This window comes from Cuculus canorus, chromosome 21 (genome assembly GCF_017976375.1).
Source record: "Cuculus canorus isolate bCucCan1 chromosome 21, bCucCan1.pri, whole genome shotgun sequence".
Lineage (NCBI taxonomy): Eukaryota > Metazoa > Chordata > Aves > Cuculiformes > Cuculidae > Cuculus > Cuculus canorus.
Window position 1 is genome coordinate 57999 of NC_071421.1, and position 24438 is coordinate 82436.

Sequence of the window (24438 nt, forward strand, 5' to 3'; positions counted from 1 at the left end):
TCACCAAAAGCATCAGGAAGTATCATACATAAGTCATAGCTATGTACCTGGCCACCCAAGGGAGGACTGGAGAGGACTTGGACACTGAAAAGACCCACATCACTTTGTACTACAGAGATGCTCTATGGCATCAGCAGCCCAGAGAACCCACTGAAAATTCACAAGTGCCTGTGAATGGCAGTGCTCTTTCAGCTGCATTCAAAGGAGCTAGCATTTGTGAATCAGCAAGAAAACATCTCATTTAAATCTTCTGGTCCTCCTCTTGCCAGGAAAATGGAAGCCTCCTCCAGGGGCACTAGGATGAAATTGCTGTGCTCTCCCTCCCCTTTTCAGGGCACCCTGTGCCTTTTCTTTCTATGTAACGGAGGTGCCAGATGAGATGTTCCCTTCACTGAGGAGGAGGTGGCTGGTTCTGGACTAGAATACCTGGGCATCATCTAAACTGAAGGCCAGTCTCCACACTGGGGCCATGTACAATGTCTTCCTTGCCAGAGTCACAGCACAGCTTGTTCTTGAAGTTCAACTGCAAAACCTCAGCTCCCTGATCTCAAAGAGATTACAGTTAAAAATGCAGCTCTACAAAGTCTGTGTTATTAAGCAACTCTGTACTATGGTGACAGTATCTACAGAAATGCAACTCGGGGGGTAAACGTGGATCAGTGGAGACTTTGCTAAAGCCCAGTGACTTTAGGACCCTGCATAGTATTGGGCGATTCTATCTTCTCACCTTAAAAGGGCTTTGGCTGTTCCTCTGTTTTGAAAAGTCCTGGCCTTGTTTGGATGATACACAAAAAAGAGTCAACACCTAGGACTGCCGGTTTCACACTAGAGAAAATAAAGCATTGTCCTCTTTGTACAACTAGAAATTAAAACTTCACTCACCAATAAGACAGGAAAAACCCCAGAATCCACTAGAACCACTAATCTGTGAAAGAAATTAGAAGACACTTTTGTTACAAACAATTTATTGTTTTAAAAGTATAATTCTCTATTCATTACATAACATGAAAGGAATCACAAAACCGGGGGGAAAAAAGATTTTACAACTTGATTTATAAAAGTTGAAGTTAAAAATTCATTACTTCCAGTGTTAGTTTTCTGTAAAACATAAATAATCATACCACTGAATTCTAGAAATGCATTTGCCATTTACAAAAAAAATGGTATCAATAATCACTTAGGGGAGAAACAGACTATAAGGAGTGACTCCATGGAATTGCTTTTGCAAAGAAAGGTTAATACAAGCTCTGAAGAAGGTGCACAGCTCCTATTAATAGCTTTGACAAAATAAAAATAGCACTGCTTCCTTGGCCTACAGCCCAGTGGATTTCTACCATTCTTCCTCATCAGATTTATTGCTCGTTTAACCCTTCTTCCCACCCACAGTCTCTGTCTCAACAGTCACAAACTTTAAACGCTTAAAAGTATTTGGTTTTAATTTGGCAAATGCTAAGTATTAAAGAGTTAAACAGGAATGGTCTCTGTAAAAAGACAGTTCTAAAGGAAAAAACAAACCCAAACAACCAGACAGCTATGTTCACCGAGGAAACCGGTATCAGCTTCTACTGGCTTTTAATAAAATCCAGAATGAATTAGGGTGACCCGTTAGAGACTCTGCAAATGAACCTTATTTTCAGCTGGAAAGCACAGTGGCTGTCTGTGAAAAAAAACACATGCTTATTTAGAAGTGCAAATAAGCCTCTCTAAAATCAGTGCTTATTTCAAAAGGTACCAGGCAAATATTGACAAGAAAGTGTGCAGAAATAACAAACACCAGTACCACAGTCATCTGCAAAGCAGTAATGAATTCCGTCATTCATAACAATATACTTACTCTCACATAAGTCAATTTTTCATTAAAACTTGTTCTCTCACACCAAATACAAAAGAATTGGAATGAAGTGAATATGGCTATTTTTGTTTAAAAACAATGTTTGAATTTATGGACATACCAGATCTAAAACATCTTCCTCTGCACAGCTGTTTCAGACACTGTGGTGTAATTTGGAGCACTCTTATACCAAGAGAGTCATTCCAGTTAACTCCTAGGTGTATGCTCTTATTCCAGACTCCACAGTCGGCCAATCCACTTGACAAAGCAAGTCCTGCAGCAGTCAACCTGCAGTGCTCCCCTTCCTCCTGCTCTTCTATGCTACTCTCTTCCCTTGTGATTTATTTTCACCCTTTGGTGTTTGTGCTGGTAAAGTCTGCCTGTAACCACCAAACAAACTTACAAACACCTGTAAAAGATGGATAACCAGCCATCCCAGCTGCCAAACCAGACCAGTTAAGGTACTTGTGCCTCTCCTGTGTTTTGGCTTTTGAGAAAGCTACACTGCCACAACTCTTCTCCTTCCCCACCCAAAAGCAAGGCAATGCACATCAGTGCAACAAGGCTCAGTAGTCAAATACAGGATGTAAAATGCAGCTTCTCTGGACCATCCGCAAGGTGGGGGAGGCGTCTGCCAGTCCCTGAGAACCTGGCCTTTTCCTGCTGTACATTCCTTCTGCCAGGTTATGTTCTCCCTGGCTGTCTGCCTAGAGACCGCTGACAAGCCACAGGCTCTGTGTACTTTTATCTCAAGCAGTGTGTACTTTTATCTGTGCAATTAGCAGAGGGCAAAAATCCTAGTTTCTGCATTATAGAAAGCATTATGCTGAAAGGCAACAACGTGGAAATGTGGGAGCACAGGATGTAAACAGCTGCCCACCTTGCTTCATGTGCTATCAGACTGCAGCACCTATTTTCATGTGGATTTGCATCTTCATCACTAGAATTCAACAGGGAAGGATTTGAAGCCAATGCCCATCACACAGCTTTCTAAAGCCAAGTGTCCTTCCTTCCCTACATGGCAGATTCCCAGGTCCAAGTCCTAAGGATCCTACTGTGAGGCTCCGGGGCTGTGAAGGGTGGCCAAGCCTGGCACCGCCTCAGACCAGCCCTGCTGAAGGAACAGCACACAACTTACTGCCGCTTCTTGGGGTCAGGGCACCTGCCGAGCCCTCAGTCCCTGGGTCACCTCAGATCTCACCATCTCCATTCGGTCACCCACACATAGCTACTTCTCTGTGGAAACAGGGGCAGCATTCACAGGAAGAAGAGAGAAATCCCTTCGAAAGTGGCCTCCCATCCTGTGCAGAATCCACCCTGTTCGCAGCCAGTCCCACATCCACATTCCAGGTTCTTGCAGTTTGCCTGTCCCATCCTGGTGCTACCCTGAGTGAATGGGTCTGTCTCCAGCCTCTACATGGACTATTAGTCCAGATTCTCCCATCCTGTGCTGTCTTTATTTCCTTACTAAAAGCTGCACTCTGGTGTGCTATAAAGATCACAGAGCATTTGGTGACATCATGAAAGCAGAGAGACACCTATTGTGTGTGGCAGCATTCTGGAGAGGTGAAAATTAGAAAGGGGAGAGTGGGGTCTCCAGGTAGGACTAGATGTTTCCAACTCCTCCCATGAGCAATGGCGCTATACGTTTCTAGAACTATTTAACATTCTCCTGTCAACACAGAGATGTAATTTGCTAGTTCTGTGTACCCAAGAGATAGGTACAGCGAAAATCCCCTCCCCTTTGAAGTCCGTGTCCTTGAGTTCAAACCCCACCACCACCATCTGCAAACACTGCAGCTACCTCAAAGTGTGCTGTAATGATGGATATGTTGGTAGTTTATAAAGCTGCCTCCCATAGAAATCTTATAAGCCACTGAACATTGCAAGACAGAAAAGTTCATTTCAAAGAACAAGACAAAGACAGCGAAAGACAGTTAAAAAAATTGCTAGCTGAACCCAAATAACTCCCTTGAACACCATGGTTTCCCCTCAATAATTATTGCACTGCAGGCAAATAACAGCTCTCTAAACTGCCACGTTCCTCACTCTGTCCCTGTTATTCCAACAACCTAAAAAGCTATGTCTTCCTTCTCCATCCCCATGGTATTAGGTATCCACTTAATGAAAGCAGCAAATAACGGCTTATAAACTCGGCCTCTGCTGCTGGGCAATTTGCAAAGAGCCAGGACAGCAGTGAGCTCACAAATCAGTGTGAGCCCACAAATCAGTGTCAGCATTTAGGGCCCACATGCCACAAGTGCAAATGGCTGTCAGTGCTTCCAGGAGAGCACAGCCACAGTCACCAGCTGGCTGACACCAAGATGGGCTGCACGTACAGACTTGGTGCACAGAACCAACATTTTACCAAGATGACAACTCTGCCCCAGCCAGACTGAGAAGGGCAGAGGATGAACGTGTTATTACTGTCTTCTAGCCTGAGAATTAAAAAATATAGATATATAAAATTTGACAGGTTCTTAATTTAACAAGTCTCCCATAGTGCCTGCGAGGTAGGTAAATGCTGATAACCACAAAGGCCTGACAGGGGAAACTGAGGCACTTCAAGGTGAGGTAATTTGTCCAAAGTCACAGTCAGAGTCCCTACAGAGCCAGAAATGCTGCACTGGTCTCTTGGCTTCTACTTAGCTCTGAACATTGAGCCGAGTTCCTTTCCGAGCCCAAATATCAGAGGCGCTGCAGAGCATCGATTTCCCAGAAGGAAATGAGAGAAAGCTGTCACTGGCAACAGAAAAACATGGACATTGTGTAGGCAAATCCAGACAGTAAGGGCCATGCAGACAAAGGAGGAACACAGTGAAGGTATCAACCAAGCAGAGCTTCATAATCCACATACCACACCAGCTGCCCAGAGCTGGGGCTGACACCTGAAACAGGCCATTTCCTTGGATCATGGCCCACCCTGCTGAGCAGCATGGTGATGTCGTGCTTGCCCTTCCCCAAAACCAGTACAAACACCCGCCTGGCCTTGTTGATGAGGGGCAGGCTAAGGCTCATCCGTTGGTGAGGTTTGACAGGGCTTTCAGTCAGCACCACAGCCTGAGACCCCTCCAAGCCATTTTCAGATCGGGGAAAGAGCGAAGCAGTGTGCCCATCAGTGCCCACCCCCAGAAGCACCAGGTCAAAGCTGGCATTGGCCACCAGGGCCATGATCTCCTTGGCATACAGCTCTGTGCCTCTGTCCTCCTCCACACAGAGCCGCTGGTTCAGGTGCACAGGCATGGGGTGGATGTTGAAGTAGGGCACTCTGACACTCTGGAGGAGGTGGCTGTGCAAGCTGAAGAAGTTGGACTCTGTGTCAGTAAGAGGAACACAGCGTTCATCTACCAGCCAGATGTGGGTGTGCCTCCATGGGAAGGCATAATGGTGTCTTGCCAGCCGCTGGAATAGGACCACGGGGCTTGAGCCACCTGAGAGGGCCAGGTGGAACTGTCCAGAGTGTGCCACAGTCCTGCTTGCTGTCTTCTCGATGTCAGTAGCCAGCTGGAAAATCAGATCCTCAGACCATGCCGAGACCAGGGGATTTTGCCGAAATTTGGACTGGATCATCCTGTAATCACTTGGCATCAGCCTGTTGGGGTTCAGCAGTTCCACTGGCACTGCCAGTGTGAATGCCACTTCGCCACTCACCATTTCAAAGTCTAAGAGGTGCTGATTCTCCACACCCCCAGGGTAGAGGCGCAAGGACTGGTGGGAAATGCTACCCAGTAGTGGTGTCCAGAATCCCCAGGAGGCCAGCAGACTCTCGGTGGCAATGAAGAAGTCCTTCCTGCCATGGTAGATGTTGGAGATGAGGACAGAATATGCATCTCTCTCTTTCACAGGAGTGTAGACATAGTAATCAGACAATGGTTGTCCAAAAACATGCAGGTCTGGCTGATCCATTGCTTCTCTCCAACTGCCTTTCGGCATGATGGGCTTGAAAAGGTTCCTGCTCACAAGCACCGCAGGGGTGTTGAGTGCACCGTGCCCAATGTAGAAGATGATCTGCTTGGCTTTACATTGGCTGTGCCCTGCATCCCTCAGAGTCTCACTCTGAGTGCAGTAGGCTCGGTTCTTGAAGAGAACACGAACATAACCTATGCGTTCATCCAGAGCTTTCCCAGAAGTGAGGAGGAAAGGGACTCCTTCCCAACGCAGGTTGTCACTGTGAATCAGCACACCTGAAATGACAGCTACCAAATTAAACCTGGACAACAAGCAGATTTGAGTGGAATCTCTATCACCTATCCATCATTCTTCTCCCTGAGCTCCTAGAAATCTTGGTATCCACTGTGTCTCTTGCTCCTCATTCAGCCCTTTTGCGATATCACTGGACTAAGTGCTCTCCAGCTACCCTGCTTTGCTTCCTCCCATGTGTCTCAATTAGTCTCCCTTCATCTTGCAGGAAAACAGCTTCTGAGCACAAATATGATTTAGACAAAACCTTTAATGTTCAGAAGACCCGGAATGGCCAGGGATGGCCTTGTGTTCTACTAATCACAGAGAACTGCCCATCTGTGACCTCTCAGATGCAGTGAGCAACTCAACTTTATGAAAGGCAAAGGAGTTTGCAGGCCACTTCTAAAAATAATACAGACATCTTAGCAACAATAATGGGACTTAGCTCTTATGCAATGCTTCCCGCTGAGTGGCTCATTAGTTAACTAACATGACAACAGTATTATCTTGTGGCAGCTCCCATGCTGGTGGGTGCCTGAGACATCATTGTATCAGCAGTGAGGTCCAGGTGCATGGAGCTGTTAGCAGCATGCAAGGACTCTCATCTCTTGCTCTCCTCAGCTCTATACTACTCCTTTCTGCAAGCCCCAGACCAAACTCTCACCTGCAAAGGTTGGTGTTGTACTGATGTAGTCTTGAGCCTTCTGCAGCTCCTCCTGTACCTGGCTGGCATATGCCTGATATTGACCCAACACAGCACTGTTTTTCTCCAGGCGCCGCAAGGACTGGAAGGCCTGCAGCTTGCACTGCAAAACCTCTTCAGCCCTGCTCACATTGTCTGGAAGCTCCATGGTCAGGAACATCAGGGCCTCCGTGAGGTGGTTCTGCAGCACGTCCCGGATGACTCCATACTGCTCATAGAAGCTGGTGCGACCTGATGACAAAGAGGAGGCAAGATGCTGGTAAACTGATGTGGTTTTCTTGCAGCTTTGCCCTCTGCATGTATAATGCGCATGCCAAGGAGAACAAAGAGCAAAAGCCCAAACTGGTTTGCACCAAGCTTCTCTTCTCCTAGCCCAACAATTAACTTGAAGCTATCAAGCCCAGAGAAGTTGTGGATGCCCAATCACCGGAATTGTTCAAGGACTGTTTGGACAGGGTTTTGAGCAACCGGACGTAGTGAAAGATGGCCCTGCCCACCACAGGAGTGTTGGAGTAAATGATCCTCAAAGGTCCCTTTCAACCTAAATCATTCTAAGATTCTACCATTCTAAGCCTTTCTTTTCCCCTCCGAGGGGCTTCCAAACTGCCTCTGCTAATAACATAAAGATAAAATGTTCCCACAGGACTGCTTGCACTCCACAGAGCCAGGCATAATCCTCCTTTTAGGTGCTTACGGGGCCTAAACCCAGCAGGAGTAACGCTCTTGCCTGATAACTTCCCAAGTGCACAGAGCAGAATGCAGATTTGCTTTTTAGACTGCTTGTGCTTCCAGAAGCTGCAGTTAGTGATGAGCAGCAATATCCAGCTCAAACCTCCTGCATACAGTACAATGCACAGCCGCTGTATAGCCCTCGCCCTGATACTCCTGTCCCACAGCACTTGGGACTCCACACAATATACAGTTCTACATAAAAACTTGGACAGAGTAGCAGGGAAACGGGGTGAGAGCAGGGACCCCAGCAGCTCTATAGCTACACACCAAGTCCACAGGACAGCTGAAGCTGGGCCCTGGCAATAAGCACTGCTCTTCACTGCCTCTTCTCCTCTTGCTTTCATGACCTCAAAAGGCTCTGTCTGAGCTATGCCCTTGAGAGACAAAATTTCATGCACAAATCCCCGCTTCTCTTTCCCTGCCTGACTTCTCATGCTGGTGGGAGCAGGGGAAGAAGGACAATGCACTTACAAAGTGACTCAAACAGATGCCTTTCTGTAGTCCATCAGCAGCAGGGTACACACTGTAGACTACATCACAGCCACAGGCTGCTCCTATTGATTGATACATTTATCTCCCTTGCTCTAATCCAAAGGCACATTCATTAACGTAAACAATGCTACAGACTTGCTGGGAGCCAGGCTGCCAGCTGAAGCGGCACAGGGGAAAAAAGACGTCAAGTGAAAAATAACATAGTTGTTCAGAGTAAGGAGGGTACAGGGTGTAACTGGGACTATGCGCAGGCAGCACCGCACTCCCCAAATCTCTCTGCAGCACATCCCTCTTCCACAAACAGGCCCAGCTGAGGTCTGGGCCACCAATCCGAAGATTACTCCAAGTTTGACCAAGTTGCATTAATTGAATTTGTAGTGGCTGAGGGAGAGAGGAAAGGAGGCAGGGAGGAAGGGACATAGAAGAGGAGGTGAGGGGAGTGCAGAAGCAATACTGATGCTGCAGATCTGAGGGCACCTGACATCCCAAGAAGTGCTGCGGGTGGCAGTCCAGCCCAGAGTGCTTTATGCTGAGCACTGCAGAGTGGATGCTGCAGCATTGCAGGGAGGGATTGCAGCCGTGTCCTTCAGCAGGAGACCCATGCTAGCAACCGTAGACTTGGATTTTCTCTCTACAATGCTCTTTCTTACTACAGAGAGGAAGGGAAAGAAAGAGGCAAACACAGACTGACCTGGGTACCTGGACTGACCCTGAATAGCCGATATAACATACAGCTAAGATGCAAGAGCACCCTCCAAAGGACAGTGCAAATGTATGCTCAGTGTGAGCTTGGTAGCGAACAGGACAAAAAGACAAAGGATTGTTGTTAAAACAACCACATTATTGCAACACTGAAGCGGCCTTAGACTGCATCAACTCCAAATAGAGTCTTTTACCAAGATTTGGGATAGAAAGCTAAGTGTGATGCCCCCAAAGCTCTGCAGCAGAAAAAGGTGGGGGATTCTTCCCCTGCTCCCAGCTCAACTGCAAAAGGAATCCTTTCTTGAAAGTAGCAATACTACCTGGAAGTGAGTCAATCCCTAGCACAGGAAGCGTAAGGCAGTCCTTCTCTATTTTTCGGGAGCAATGTATCATTCATCTGCTCTGTTTTGTTTCTGCACCAGCACTGTCTCAAGGGCTACTTCCACATTATTAATGAACCTGACAGTTCTCCTTCTCACTCATTCACCCTGGCTCTGCACACTCGCCTCACCAACCTTTAGCATCCACAGTCTCTTTCAAGACAATCTCCACTCTTTCCACATGATGTTGGTTCCAAATCGGATCCAGAAACTGCCGGTTCTCGTCTCGAAAAGGCAGGATATGGGCTACAACCTGTAAAAAAATCAAAGACCCCAAAAAACCTCACCAGACTGCCACAGTATCCCTTCTCTGGGCCTCACTGCCCCATCCAGCTCTGGAGTGCCAGCAGACATACCACATAGCAAAGAGCAGAGTGGGTCAAAGAAGAGAAAATGAGCAAGAGAGCCTGCAGTGATGAACAATGGTGTGTCCAATGACTGTAGACATTAAAGGTATTTTGGCATTTTGAGGTTTTGTGTGAAAAAGTCTGGACTACAAACTGCAAGGCACTCAGTTTACATCTGCCAAAGGACAAACGGCTGAGTCAGACCATCCTGGGACTAACGTACAGTTACAGAGTGCTGAAATACATCCAACCACATGCTTACACGACTAAAGTCATCTGCTTTTTGGGGAAAAATAAAATAAACCAAAACAAAAAAAAAATATATATACATACACACAAAATTCCACCCTCTCAGTAGAGATGCCTTCCTTGCAGCTGGACATGCAACCTTCTGAGTAAAACCCAGCCACAGTGCTATGGTTGGAAAAGACTACTTCAAAAATGTGCTGTCACATTCCTCTAAAACAAAAAATGGCATGTCCTTGAACACATTCCCTCTGGGACAATGCAGCTCCACATCCTGAGCTGTCCCTGCAGTAGCCAGTTTCTCCACACCCTGAGTGGAGCACAGGGCAGAAAGAAACCTTTTTCCTAAGCATCCCACAAAACTAACACCCCACCAGCTCCGTATCATATCAAATTAAAACCTGCTTCTAGAAGCCAAGGCTAAGCAGAGAGGTCTGTGTGCAATGAGATGGGAGTACTGTGAGAGGGAAAGGGCACTGCTTATTCAGCGAAAACAAAGCCCTGACCCTTGGTGAGAAGACTAGATGAATTCTGAATCTGTCCTTCATACACGCACGCAGTTCAACCCTACACCTTGGCTCCCCTCTGGAGAGGGGACCCCTCATGACTCTTAAGAGGAGAAAGCCCCGTTTTGGTCTGCACGTTTCCTCTGCTCTGCAAGAGGATACACAGCAGCACAATACAGGACTCCATAAGCAAATGGAGGCTTGGGAGCACACACAGTGGCTCTACCTGCATTTGAGCAAACAACGCTCTCTCTACATGCCAAGCTGACATCCAACACTCTCCCAGCTGCTAAGTCCCCTGACCTGCCAACAGGCTGCACACTGCAAGCTGCTCACCTGTTTGCCAAGGTAGTGGTCCACCCGGTACATCTCCTCTTCCCTGAAGAAGTTTGTCAGCTCTGCAGCCAGTTGCTGGGCTGACTCCAGGTCATGGCCAAAAGGTTTCTCCAGCACCACACGCAACCAGGCTCCTGGAGGGGGTCTGCAGCTGCTGTTGATGTGGTGGGCAATCTCTGTGTAGGCAAATGGTGGTACTGAGAAATAAAAGATCCTCCCAGCCTCCTTCAGCCCCTCTTGGCCAAGCAGCATCTCAATCTCTCTGTTCAGCGCAGTGTAGTTTTCAGCAGTCTTCAGTTGGTGGTACTGGCTCAGCTTCAGGAACTGGTCCTTGAGCACAGCACATCTGTTGGGAGATTCATCCGGGGGACAGGCCAGCTTTTTCAGCACGTCAAACATCAGCCTCTGCCCTGGCTCCAGAGCTGTCAGTGCAGCCCCATGGAAAGTGAAGCTGTGGCCACTGCTCACTTGGTCCATGTAGAGTTGGAATAGACCCTGCCACAAATACTTCTTGGCCAGATCACCCGTGGCTCCCAGCAAGACCACTGAGATGTGGCCCTGGGACGCATCAGCCAGTGATGGCAAGGCTCCCATGAACAACATTGTACACAGAACTCTTCCCAGCATCTTGGGAGAAAAGAGGTAGACTCAGGACACTAAAGGACAGAATCAAAAAAGAAAATCTGTCAATCCACATTATAACACTGCAAAACACAATGCAAGATACCTGCTTTTCTGTGACTGGATCCTCCACCCAACAGTCTCTCCTCCCCTCCATGATTTGAATCCTGGGGCTCTTGAAAAGAGCACAGCCTTCTTATGCGAACCAAGAAGTGGAAGACAGTGTCTACTTGAGGTCTTTCAGTGGCATACGCATTGTTCCCACACATGAGTTAATGAGGAGGTGCCAATGCCTTCAAATCGTGAAACTGAAATCCATTTTAACACAAATTTCAGAGCTGGCTACAAATGAACACAAATGCCTGCAAATTAAGTACTGCTTTCAACAACCTCCTGTTTAGGACTTCGCTCTAGTGGTTTCATGGTGCCTTGGCATTGCTTCATGTCAATATTGTCACAGCAGCTCAGAGACAAGCACGACCACTAGCAATTCCAATACACAGACTCTTCTTTAACATTGCACTTGAATGACTCATGTGCACCATGGAGCTGAATTAGGTTCTAATGATCTACTTGGGAGAGAAATAGTCTGATGAAAAAAACACAAGGGAAGAAATTTAGTCCTTCAAATTGAGTCTAGACATGAACCAATCTAGATGCTGCCCCGTGATGGTTGTGTATGCGGCCATATAGGGTTGGTATTCTGCCTACTGCAACTGAATAGCGTGTGTCAGCACCCGTTCTGGCCTGCTCCGCTCGGTACCCATTCAAACCACTGCAACAGCTGGCCAAAAAGCCTCTTGGATCATTTCCTATTTATTCTTATTTCTTGAACCCCACATAAAAGTTGTTTTTAAGAGAAATGACACATTTAGTTCTAGTTTTTATACCTAGAAACACAGCAATGACTTGACATCTCAAGGGACATAATCCAGAACAAGCGAATAAACCACTGTTCTGTTCTCATTACAACAAATATTAGCTCTTACACTGGCTATCTCATTCTCTTAACTTCATTTTCTGAAGTTGTGCTTGGTTGGAACACGTCCTTCACAGCCCACAAGACAATTAACTTCTCTAAAACCTTTTGGTTCCGGTCAATAAATTTATACCATTTAATTTTACCTGGGTAGGAAAAACAGCCATTTTTTAATAACAAGAGGGAAAAATACATGTTTTTTTTCTACTGGTGCAGTTGCAGTCTCACCGGGTTTTGCATTGGCATGACTACACCACATTAAAATGGCAGTTTCATGACCATACAACCAAGAAATGATCTTGGGTATGCGAATGAAGATGATAACTTTAATCTTCTGTGGGCAGAGACAAGACAGAAGTGTGTCTCATCAGATTCATACATTCACAGTCAGTTAGAAAACCTACCACTGGCTTCATTGCTCCAGCTAGAGCTATACATATGCTCTAGGACCAAAAGCTGTTAGCTTTTGCCTGCTCAGTCTTACTCAAAAATTGGTTTTCCCAGCCTGGAGCAAAAGGCCTTGTCCTTACTCCCCTCGAACAGCAGAGGGACAAAACACAAATGATGTCCTAGCGCTTGAGGGGTTCTCTCCAAGAAAGGTCCTAGAACAGGCACTAGTCAATGAATAAAGCAGCCCAGGATCTACATCAGCTAAAGGAGGACCACTAAATCAAAACAAGGAACTTCTAAATACCTCTGCCAATGCACAGCTTTATAAATCTCACGTTTCTCTCTCCAGCTGACTCACCTGAGCTATACAGGAGCTTCAGAGAGACTGCAGTGGCACAAGTAGCTGAAAACTTATCTTCACGGCTCCTCCTCAGTGCAAACCTCACCTCTCCTGTGACTGAGCATACAGTGGACCGATCAATGGTCAGGTAAGCAAGCAAGATAAGGCAGGTTGTTCCCTTTCTGGTAAATGGGAGAAAACACCCAACTACAGTAGACAAGAAATAATTGTGCCTGTGCCACGAATATTCCAGCACATCCCAGCTCTCAGCCCATACTGTGCTAAACCTTTTGGTTGTCATTTGTGAGCAGAAAAAATGCACGTAATTTGTGGCAACTCCTTGCTTCCAGACTGTCTGCCTAACTGTGCTCTGCATGTGAGCTCAGATCGATGCTGAAGGTCTCCAACTGAGACCCTAGTGAGCCTCTCCAGGAGCATCCCCCTACTTGAACTTCCAGAATAAAGGGCTTTCCAGGACTACAACCCTGATCCATTGAGAAGGAGGCCATCTTAGTGAGCTCCCCCTGGGACAGCTGCTGTGCCGTCTGGGCACCTTGGCTTCCCTCTCAAAAAGGTCAGTTTGCATGGAGGCTCCTTGGCTTTTCGTTCCCCATTTCCTGCACGGAAATCCCACAGCAGCTGAGCATCAGTTAGCCAGCCACAACTGCAGCTCACTCTGCTCTGCCATGGTGCAAGGAGACAGCCTCAATGCTCCCCACAGGGCACATTGCTCCCTCAAGAGATGGTCCAATATGCATTGCTTAGGAGCAGTTCAACAAGATGTACTGTAGTCCATAAATTTAACTCGTATCATCTCTCCCTGGTCTTCTGCCTCCCCTCCTTCCCTCTTGCTGTGTAATTTAAGCTCCATGTACCCACTTAAGGAACCCAGCAAACGGTGCTGGCATTGCAGAGGGGCAGAAATGTTGCTCCTGAGGTTTTGCCTGCAGTATAAATAATTACTTATTATTATGTCAATTATATTATTATGTCATTGCAGATGACAGTTTTTCAGTACAATAATGTAATATTTACATTTGCTTGAACAAACTTTGTTCCAGGAACCCGGAGAAGTTTGAGATACATTGGCCAGATGCAGGTACTACACAGAGACCACAGCTGAAGAGCAGGTACCTACTAAGGAATGGCAAGGGTTTGGGTCGCTCATTCTTTTCCACGTACCCAAGGAAATGAGGGAATCAGCCAAAGAGTTTCCTGGCAGATTCAGCTACACAGTCACATGTATTTCGAAGCAAACTGAAAACCAGTTTCACAACACTCCCAGTTGCAAAATATTGCGCTACACTGTGCAGAATAAGCACAGTAAGCCCAGCAATGTTTGTTTACCGCTTTCATATCAGATGACCACCACTGTTCACATTAAAAAATAATACACTAAAAAAAATCCCCTAGCCAGCCAGAACAAAGTTACTTAGTGAGGCTTCAGCAAAAAGCCTCCTGAGCCCAATTCACATGGAACACTGTAAGAACTTAACCCAGCAGTAAAGGTAAGCCTGTGCATTCTCTTGCACAGTCCCCAGCGTTCCAGTTTGCAGGAGCTCATTTCAGGTCTTGTAAGCTCCCCTGCTGCATGCAAAAAATACAAAAGATCTTTTTTGTTTCTGTTGCATCCCCATTGAAAACTCATTAATAGAGGCATAGCCAAGTGCAGCACAGCCTGAGGCTCCTACAAGGCTCTGCACCTGTAGCAGGTGGAGGAAAGGGCTACTAAGACTGAGAATCAGGAAAAAACACATAGGTCTTCTGCATATGCAAAGGTAGGAGCAGGAACACCCTCACCATAGGCTCCCGGAAAAGTCAGTGGGGAGACTCACATGAAAAGCAAGCTTGGAGATGCATTAATTAGTGCTAGGCCCTTCTTGTTGACCATCCAATGCAGCACTAATACAGTCTCGCTCCAAAAAGCAAGCAACCTCTGCCCCCACAGTGGCAGTTCCAAAGCCCTGGAAAAAAGGAGGCCAGGGTTGCAGTGAGAAAAAATGACCACAGTGTGTAAGCACTACCTCAGCCACACAGGCATCAAACCCAGATGGTTTCACCTCCCAAGTATGTGTGTCCCTCGCTGCCACAGCCAGCAGACCCGAACCCCACCACCTGCCCTAGGCTGTCCGGGGGCAAGATGCTCCTGCGGGAAGACGACGTCTGACCACGGTGACAGAGGTGAGCAAGACAAGGGCGAGGAGAGGTCGGGAACGCCGTTTCCCACAGGATGCGACAGCGTGCAGGGGGGAAGAGGGTCTGGCTCTGCAGCCACTGTGCACCCCTGCACGCATCCTGCACCCATGCAGCCACCGTGCACCCCTACACCCATCCTGCACCCCTGCAGCCACCCTGCACCCCTGCACCGAGGTCTCCGCGCTGCCCCGCCCGGTGGGCGCCCCGAGCAGCCCATCACGGCCGTCCCCAGGCTACACGGCAAGTCCCTGCACGGCAGGGGAGAGGAGCAGTGGCTGAGGGATGCCGCAGAACTAGAGGCAGCGCCAACAAGCCTCCCCCCTCCCCCCCCATCGACCCCCACTCACCTCCCTCCCACCCCGCAGCCCGCGAGCGGGGCGGCCGCGGTGGCTGCGGGCGGGCCCGACACAGTGCCCCGCCCGCGCGCTCCTCCCAGCGCCGAGAGACTCTGCGGTTAGCGTCGGCTCGCGCCGGGTAGCGGGTGGTCGGGAGGGGGGATTAGGAAATAAAAATGGCAGGGCTGGGGGTGTCTCTGGTGTTTGCATAAATGGGTTCATTCCTGTGTAGTGCATTTGGGTTGGAGAGGTTAGTAATGCAGCATTAGACCAAAACCTTTACTGAAGCCAGGAGTTTCGGTGACTAAAAGAATAATTCTGTTTCCTTCAGTTGCATTGGCTCGTCTAATTTATATAGAGAGATACACAGAATCATAGAATGATAGAATCATAGAATGGTTTGGGTTGGAAGGGACCATCACTTTCCAACTCCCTGCCATGGGCAGGGACACCTCCCACTAGATCAGGTTCCTCCAAGACCCATCCAACCAGGCCTTGAACACCTCCAGGGATGGGGCAGCCACAACTTCCTTGGGCAACCTGTTCCAGTGCCTCCTTATGTCTAGAACTTCTTCCTTACGTCTAGTCTAAATGTGCCATTCTCCAGTTTGTACCCATTGCCCCCAGTCCTACCACTACAAGCCTTTGTAAACAGTCCCTCCCCAACTTTCTTGTAGCCCCTTCAGGTACTGGCAGGTCACTCTAAGGTCCCCTCAGAGCCTTCTCTCTGAGAGGACAAGCCTTGCGCTATACTTATGATATAACTTTGAATTCTATTTACAGTATAATTTCTTGATGCTGTAACCTTCTTCCACTATTCTGTTCCAGAGGTTTTTCCAATCAGCGTTTGTCCGTGATCTCAAAAAGATGGACAAACAGTATTGTAAAGGTGTCAGTGTCAGCACCTAGGTTTGTCTGCAAGATATGATTCCAAATTAGGGATGAGGGAGACTGCAGTCTACCCTGCTTCACATCACACATTGCTTTATGATTCTGACCATGTTACAAATGCAGCTTTGGAGTGGATAAAGTCAGAATGCCTCGAATGGTGGCCCTGTTTCTGCAACCCAGCAGAGGGTAAATCACAAACATAACTCAAGTGATGAAATTTAAGAAATTAAACTTGGTGAGGGGGTAAATAATCCCTCTGAAAGAGCCCAACAGACAAATAATCCAGCTCCAGAGATCTCTTCTTACCACTCTGTGTGATATTACTACACAGTACCTTTAGCAAGAAGCTTAGGGGAATCTCTGCTGCGTCCCACAGCCATGAATTTAACCCGTTAATGACCTGATGACAAAGCTTGCTTAGCTATCAGAAGCTAATCAGAGTCTGTTGGGGCATAGCAGGCCATGAGAAGTGGTAAATGGCTATCCTCTTTTCACAATCTGTTTTCTGTTCTGGAAGAAAAGGGGGGTTGCCATCTACTTTAGCAGAAATCACTAAGGTGCAAATCTCCTTGATGCATATTTCTGACACATTGAATGAGAAGAACAGCTGAGGCCATGGTCACTTGAGCCTGCTATTATTATAAATAGAGCTGGAAGTTGGGAGTAGTGGCAGTTGTTTAACATCTTCTGTTGAGAGACTGTGTTTTCAGGTAGTTACAAACTTCAAATATTGAGGCTGAAATTGTAGTGGGGGTCACTCTATGCAGTCATTTTTTGGAAGTCTCTGAAAAAAAATGGTGTAGCTATTTCTGAGCTGAAGGTCAGACGATAAAATAGGTTTTCTGACCATGTTAAAAATATCTCTGCTGTTTCACTAAGGAGCTCTAACATCTCATAATTTGGGGCAAGTAAGATTTTATAAGGATGATGGTTTGGATCAGAATGTGCTTTTGCCAGTGCCTTTTCAGGCTTACTTAGTTGCATGCTCCTTTAAGGGCAATTGGTCCAGTGTGATAAATGAGACATGTGATGCCAATAAAGGAATAAAAGGTAGTTAGCAAAGGAAGGGGCATTACGGAGCCAGATGTTCTACAAGCAAATAAAAGCTCTGTAAGAAGCAATGTTTTGGGTGGTGTTTGATGATTGTGTTTCAGAGGAGGAAGTATTAAGCTGAAGAGAGCAGCTTGTAAATTCTAGGTAAAGGCTGTATTTTGGCATAGCAATGAAAAGTTGTTCCGTAGCAAGTGGCCCTTTAGTTAGGAAGGGGAAAAACAATATAAAAAGTGAGTGTGATGTAGTGGGCAGGCTTTGCTCTTTGGTGTTGCATTAGCAGACTGGTCTTGAGGTGGAACTAAGCCAGGATGGGGTTTGTAATGCTTAGAAGAGGTAAGGTGTGTTTCAGTAAGGCAAGCTTTTGATGAAATTATCTAGTGGAAACTTGAAGGATATTTGCCAAATTTATTAGTCTCTGCAAAGACATCTACTGTCAATGATCTATAGATGTGGTTGTAAATGACTGAGTAATTTCTGTGGATGCTTTATCATTCCTCAGTTCTTGTGTGTTGTTTTATGAGCTGGGGGTCTTGCTTGGTCATGGGGCTGCAGAGCCTGGTGGAGCTTGGTCGGTCATTGTGGTGTGGAAACACGCTTCCAGGAAGGCTCTGAAGTTCTAGATTATCAAATTCACGTGACTTTGATTAAGGCTGTTAACTTCTGCTGTGAGGCAATAAACAACAGCTGTATAGCAGCTGGGGTTTTTAGAAAATAAAATTAGTCTTGTGTCTTCTGGAAAAACAGACTGTAAAAATCATAGTGGTGATTTTTAAACTGGTGTGGGAGAGAGCAAGAAAGAGGGACTTTGTTATGGCTGTTGGGGCTTAATGAGTTCTGGAGCTGTAGTTGTGCTTGAAGCTGGTTTGTGATTAGATATGCTCACTTAAAGCTTTGAAAAGGCCTGATAGAGAGGAATCTCCAATCCACTTTAAGAAGTTTAGGTTTAAATACTTACACCTGTTTGGTATTAAACAAAGCCATCGCTGTGCTTCCAGACAAACTATGTTTAGAGGCTGGAAAGCTGATCTATGCAGGAGCCTTGCTGTGGCAGTGGCAGGTGATGTACCCAAGACCTGACTGCTAGGGTGCTTTCTGTTGACATCTTGGCTCTTAAAGAGCTTAATATAAAAGTCAAGCTGAGACAGTCCAAGGTGAGGTAGTATTACTGCTTCTTATGAGCTTCTGTTTCTATTGTTTGATGACTTTCCATTTAAACTGTAGCTCTTAAGCTGTAGAAATCACGTCCAATGAATGCTTCACAGGTGTGCAACTTGAGAGGGGCAGGAAAGCATCTTAACCCAGCCTGGGAGCTTGAAAGAATGGCATTACTAGCTAATTCAATTATCTCTGCTGCTGGCCCCAGCCTGTCATGGGACTAAAACATGACTTAATGCTACACTGTAAAGTTGTGTCACCCAGTCTAGATGAGTGTTTCAGCAGTGTTGCTGCAGTAATGATGCAGTCTGCCTTCCCTCACCAACCAGCATGCAGCTGCAACGCAAGTACTCCATAAAAGACGTGACAAGTGGAAAGGGAATGGGGAGTGGGGACAAGGAGAGCTAATCTTCAAGTGTTCTACCTGAATCAAAACAGAACTGATCAATCAAGTAAGCTGTGCCTGCTTTCTGCCTTTTATTTGAACAAAATTATATTCTCATCAGCTTGATCAGCAGATTAAAGATAAAGTGCTGGCATCTTCCCCAGGAATTACGGCGTTGGCACAAGTAATGCTGCCTTCAGTCCCTTGTTTTGTCTTGGGCTAAATGAGGAAGGAAATGCAAGTTATAGGTTAAACATACTGTTTCTTCGTTAATGCAGGGAAATACTATCTTCCTCTTGTGCATGAGGACAAAGCTTTGCTTAGCTTTTGGTAGCCAAAGACATTCCTTGTGGCTCCTGAGGACCTCTCAGTGCATTAACTAAAAAAGTAAGTTGTACCTATCCTATCTGAGGAGAAAAAATAATCATAAAAAACCCTACTGGTTCCTGTTCTTGTAGACATAATATGTGGAGATGGACTAAAACTCTGTGTGCTCAAGATAAGCAGAAGTAGTTCACAGATGTAGTGATTGCCTCCTATCTGCCTTTGGTTTTTTTAAGTAATAATCTTTCCTTGTTTGTTCTCTAATGTGAACTGTTCTCAATGCGATCTGAACTGATTCAAAGCTTCAGCAGTTTTGAGTCTATAATCATGATTAGTTAACTTGAGAAAGAAGCTCTAGGCAGGTGTCTTGTGTTGCTGTCTGTCAGGCTTCTGGAGCGCTCAGGAATTGAAACTGCAAGCCTTTGAAGGCTTAGTGATACTGTGGCAGTACTTTGTCCACTGAACAGTGCTGGCTTTCCCCAAACTGTGGGGCTGGCTAAGGTAAGAAATGAATTTTATTGGCTTGTGATGTGAAAGATGGACAGAAGACAAGCGTGTAATCATTGAGATACCTGAAGTTCCCCCAAATGTACTGGATTGGAGTTTAATAGTTACTGTATTTTAGGTAAATATTGACTGATGAAGACTGACACACTGAACTTCTGAAAATAGTAATGGATGATGTTGTGCTGGTAATCACTTTTCTGACCCGTTAGGATTGGATGTATCAGCCTAGATTTTAAAAAAACCCATAGAATTAGTAGTATAAAAGTAGCAAGTGTGAGATAGCACATGTGAGAAGAAGCTTTTAAATATATGGAAACTTCCTAGTCTAGGAATATTTTAGCTTGTACTTTGACATTCACATCTTCAGTCCTAGGTTTTCATCATTCTGAATGGACAGTGCAACATTGAATGCCATTGTTTCCACCTTTATATTGAATTCTTATTGAGTGGTACAGGTTTAACTATTGCAGTCAGGTGGTTTCTTCTATTCAAGAAATTTTGGAAATCGTAATAAAAGCAAAACCACTATCTACAAACGACCTTCATGTTAAGATATAAATCATGGCTTAAACAGTATCTGATGGCATAACACTGCAGCAGAGCTGTGTTGCACTTCATGTCAGAAAGCTGATTAGCCCAGGACTGCTGCACTCCGGGACAGCTGAACTGCATGAATGTGAGGAAAGTCAGAGGATTTCTCTGAGCATCTGACAGCTGGATGGGAAAGCAGAGTTGAAAAGATACCCCTCTGCCCTCATCTCAAAGCCACATTAAGATTAGACAGATTGATGAAGCTTAAAAACAAAATCCTTCATCATAACACATTTGTTCTCCTAGAACAAGGTGAAATGCACCAGAATGCATAACTGTGTTACTATTAATGAACTGTGGTGCGGCAGTAAATTGGCGCAGGGTTTGGGATGCTGTACATTGTTCAGTGCATTCCTTGGCATGTTGTGTACAGGCTGTGCATTGAAGCTTTGTTTTATTCAAGTGGTGCTTTTTCTTCCCTACTACAGATTAAGTACGTGTTTCTGGTTTGTAGAGTGAGTGGCCTTGAAGTATTGTGAAGCACTTCAGTAAATCGATGTTTTCAAAGCCTTAGTAAAGCTGTATAGAATGTCAGTAAAATATTTGGATGTACAGGAGAGTTTCTTGCTGCTGGTTTTAGCCTGCTTCCAGGTGTCACTGAGGGTCTGTAGAGGCAGTGGGCTTAAACTGAGAATATCCTGCCTTTTAAGGCTAACTCTGCCATGCAGGCTCTCCAGCAGCACAATGCTGGTGACAAGGAACAAGTAACTATAAATACAAAGCTAAATACCCAGCTTTGTCTCTGTCCTTTTCTGTGGTCTTGTAGAACTAAAACAACTGAGTGTGCTGTCTTGTGAGAGGAACAAAGAAGTAAAAACTGACTTGGACCCTTGAATCCTAGACTGGACCGCTACTGAGTCATAGAATCATAGAGTAGTTTGGGTTGGAAGGGACCTTAAAGATCATCTAGTTCTAAACCCCCTGGCATGGGCAGGGACATCCCTCTAGATTAGGCTGCCCAAGGCCCATCCAGCCTGGCCTGTGTAAGGGGTAATGACTGGTGTGCTGGATGCAGATCTTCATCTGCACATGGTGCATCTCACCTGGCAAAGAGCAGGTATCCTGTGCGTTGGGGTTACACAACTGATGGGCAGGTGTAAGCAGTCTGTTCAAAAAACTATTTTACAAATAGAGAAACAATGGAGGTGGAAAGGAAGGAAAAGGCTTTCCAGTCAGTGCCAGGGCTCTTTAGGTTGTAAGTAAACAGAATATCTGAAAACTTGGTCTAAAGGCTTTCAAGGGTGGTACCAAAAAGCAATAGTAAATTTAGATTGACCCTGATATACACTTGGCACTTCGCTATGGTGCATTGAAGTATGTGGATGAAAAATTAACGTGTTTCAAAACTTTCATTCTGCAACTGCTCGTTCCAGGGCCAGCTTGCTGTAGAGCTCTTGCCTGGTTCAGTTGTCCCCCAGCACTGTCCTTGAACAACCTCAAGTTTAAACTGGTTTCTCCTTCCTCATTCTCACTTAGCACTGGAGCCTAGAATAGCGGAACCAGAAATTATTGGCAACTAGTAACCTAGGATATAAAGCAAAGTCCCCTCTCTGGACACCAGTTCTTTTGTTGCTTGATGCTGACTCTCACTTCATGAACTGGAAGGAAAATGGGCTGGTGCGTGTTGTCTGTGTGCTCACTGAATCTCTGCCATGAAAAAGGAGTTAAAACCACTGTAAAATACAGGGGTCTACACAACTTCATTAGCTACAGCCTTCCAATAGCTTAATCTATGGAATAGTCAAAGCAATATGAAGCGGGAATTAAATGTGCACAGGGCAAAAAGAACTTTTCTAGGCCTGAGCTGGTTTAAAACGAAATAGCTCTGCTGAAGGTAGGTCTTTGGATCAGAATAAAAACTGGAGCTGTTAAATGTTTGTGGAAGTTGTGAGCTTTTGGGGTTGTTGGTTGGTGGTTTTTTTTTTTTTTCAAATTTAATACGTACACTTGCAGCTTCTGTCTGAATTCTTAGTATAGTTAAGACAGTACCATGGAGAACCAGATTTCTCGTTCTTTTTGTTATCCTCTGTCCTCGCTGATTAAAGAGCGCTCTCCCTGCGTATTCCTGCTTTTGTTTGCCTGGGAAGCCACTGATGACTTCTAAGCAAGTTCCAACCTGCACCCCACAACTACCCTAGCTCAGGTGAGAGCGGAGTGTGTTTGAGAGCCTTCTGCAGATGTCTGATTTGCTATTCCTTTCACCTCTTGCAAGAGCAACATCACCAGGTGTGAGAACCCAGCTCAGTCTCCACCTTGTCAGGAAATACAGCTGCATGGAGAGTGAGTACTTGCTTTTTAGATACAATCCTATAGGATCAGGGTTCTTGCAGTGTCAGGGATTTAAGACTTTTTAACTCCCCCTCCCCCTCTTTCCTCCTCCGTCTCCCCCTCTTGCCTGTCTGAACAGCTCCAGGCTCTCCCGGCATCACTTCAGAGCAAGGACCGTCTGACACTACTTATGCCAGGTCCTGCCTCCCTCACAGGAGAAGCAGTCTGCAACTTTTGCTGCTCTAGACAACGCTTCATCTCTGAGAAAGCCGAGCTCTACAGAATGGATTTGGGGTAAGAAGAGAGAACTTCAGTGGGAGGAAGGGTTTCTTAACCTGGGTTAAGGGAAGCTCTTTGCATGCCCTTTTGGGAAGGGAGGCTTTTTAAAGAGGCTGTGGTCCTTCCTCCTGCAGGGTTGGTTCTTATAATTGATAAAGGATTAAAAAGTCTAACTTCTGCTGTGTGCTTGCTAATTAAACTTCATTCAGTTTATTTCCTTTCTGCCTTTTTAATTCTTTGGGACCAATCTGAGGGGTGCTGAATCAGTCAAGTATTTTATAATCTGCATTTTTAAAACAAACAAAAAAAACCCACCCCCAAACCAGAATTAAACCTACTAAAATCACTTGCCAGGAGCTCTGGTTTGGCTTGACCTCTGCTGCTGATTTTTCCAAGCAGGTGGTGGGGTTTCAGTGCCTTGAGGCTGGTGCAGTTGTGCTGCAGTCCGAGCCCTGTGCTCAGCTGCAGAGCCTTTGCAGGAGTGCAGCAGGAAGGGCTGCCTTGCTGCTCATGCAGTACTTCAAGGAAGGAAAGGAAACTTCCTACATCTCCCTCCCTTTCTCCCTTCCTTGACACTTCTCAGCTTAGGTCCCCTCTCCAGCTCCCTGTCACCCCCACCCAGAGAAGGTGAAGGCTGGAGACAGGAGGATGAAGGAGAAATTGGACACTGCAGCTTTAAGAGTGCAGTAGTGCCAGAGCTTTTCTCCTTCAAGTGATCTGCAAAGCAGCAGCCTTATCCAGGGATTCCCCTCTCCTTGCTTGTCCCGAGCTCTCCGAGGCTGCCAGCTGGAATCGGCGTTTCTGCAGCCCCAAATGACTTGCTTTTACATCTGATTTTTAAGCAATCCGTTTAAAAACAGTTGTTTCCAGCAATGGCTGGGCACAGCCTCTGCTCCAGCACCCTTTTCCCAAAAGACCGTGTCCTTATGTGCTTGTATCTCCTGAACTGAGCTTCAGAAGTGTGCGTTAAGAACACTTTCCTTAGGTTCATATGACCTCCAAGCACTAATACCTTGATACAGCCTTCAAAAGTTGAATTTGCATTGGAAATGTGTTAGCACAGCCTTTTTCTGCGGAAGTTTGACTTGCATTTTCTGGAGAAATGCGCAGTCTGAACACAATTTGTTAACAGCACGAGGACTGAGTTTTTAACTATAAAGTATATAAAAAAATCACACAGATGTCTGCTTGCAGCTTGCGTTTTCTTACTATAAAAATGCCTGTATTAATTGAAATATTGCTTCTTAGCAATTCCAGACTCTGAATGAATGGGGCAAGGGGAAAAATGTGGTTTGAGCAATTATTAATTCTGTTGAAATAGCAGTAAAGTGCTGAAATCCTTGTAGATGCAGATTTCATATTTTGTGTCTGGGGGCGAGGGAAGGAGGGGGGAAGTTGCTCAGCAGTCAGTTGTTACATACCAAGTTAGATCTGTGCTGCTGTTGTGGAACTGATGCTGTGTGACATTAGCAGCATCTGAAATGACTAAATATTTGACTTGACTTTTCTAGTGATGTCTCTTGACACCAGGAAGGGTGTTCTCATCCCCACTGAGGCAGAGGCGATTACTTGTGTCTGCAACTTTATTTGAGAGTAGTAGTATATGTTTACATTGATTAGATCTGTAATCGTGGTGGCTTTTTTTTTATTGTATGCTTGCACAAGGA

The 24438-nt window shown here is 45.9% G+C and overlaps 1 protein-coding gene across 5 annotated transcripts; it reads right to left on the reverse strand.

Moving 5' to 3' along the window:
* Positions 1-962: 962 nt before the first annotated feature.
* Positions 963-15407, reverse strand: H6PD (hexose-6-phosphate dehydrogenase/glucose 1-dehydrogenase). Of its 5 annotated transcripts, none has more exons than XM_054085959.1 (6): positions 15331-15377; positions 12806-12904; positions 10458-11113; positions 9158-9275; positions 6678-6947; positions 963-6027 (listed from the first exon to the last, which is right to left on the reverse strand). In XM_054085959.1, exons 3-6 carry the CDS (start codon positions 11082-11084, stop codon positions 4658-4660), a joined length of 2385 nt encoding a protein of 794 aa, XP_053941934.1. In that variant the 5' UTR covers positions 11085-11113; positions 12806-12904; positions 15331-15377; the 3' UTR covers positions 963-4657. The 5 variants fall into 5 exon arrangements, with proteins under 5 accessions (XP_053941934.1, XP_053941933.1, XP_053941935.1 ...); XM_054085958.1 differs by lacking the exon at positions 15331-15377 and adding an exon at positions 14623-14751; XM_009556709.2 differs by lacking the exon at positions 15331-15377 and adding an exon at positions 14623-14751 and having other exon boundaries at positions 964-6015.
* Between the last annotated feature and the right edge of the window lie 9031 nt (positions 15408-24438).

Excerpts from the sequence above, each read along its gene's own strand:
- H6PD (XM_054085960.1), bottom strand. The coding sequence starts at position 11,084 with ATGCTGGGAAGAGTTCTGTGTACAATGTTGTTCATGGGAGCCTTGCCA. Across the intron at positions 6,948-9,157 it reads AGAGACTGTGGATGCTAAAG|GTCGCACCAGCTTCTATGAG; the intron begins GTTGGTGAGGCG and ends CTTTGTCATCAG. Across the intron at positions 6,028-6,677 it reads TACAACACCAACCTTTGCAG|CTGTCATTTCAGGTGTGCTG; the intron begins GTGAGAGTTTGG and ends TTAATTTGGTAG.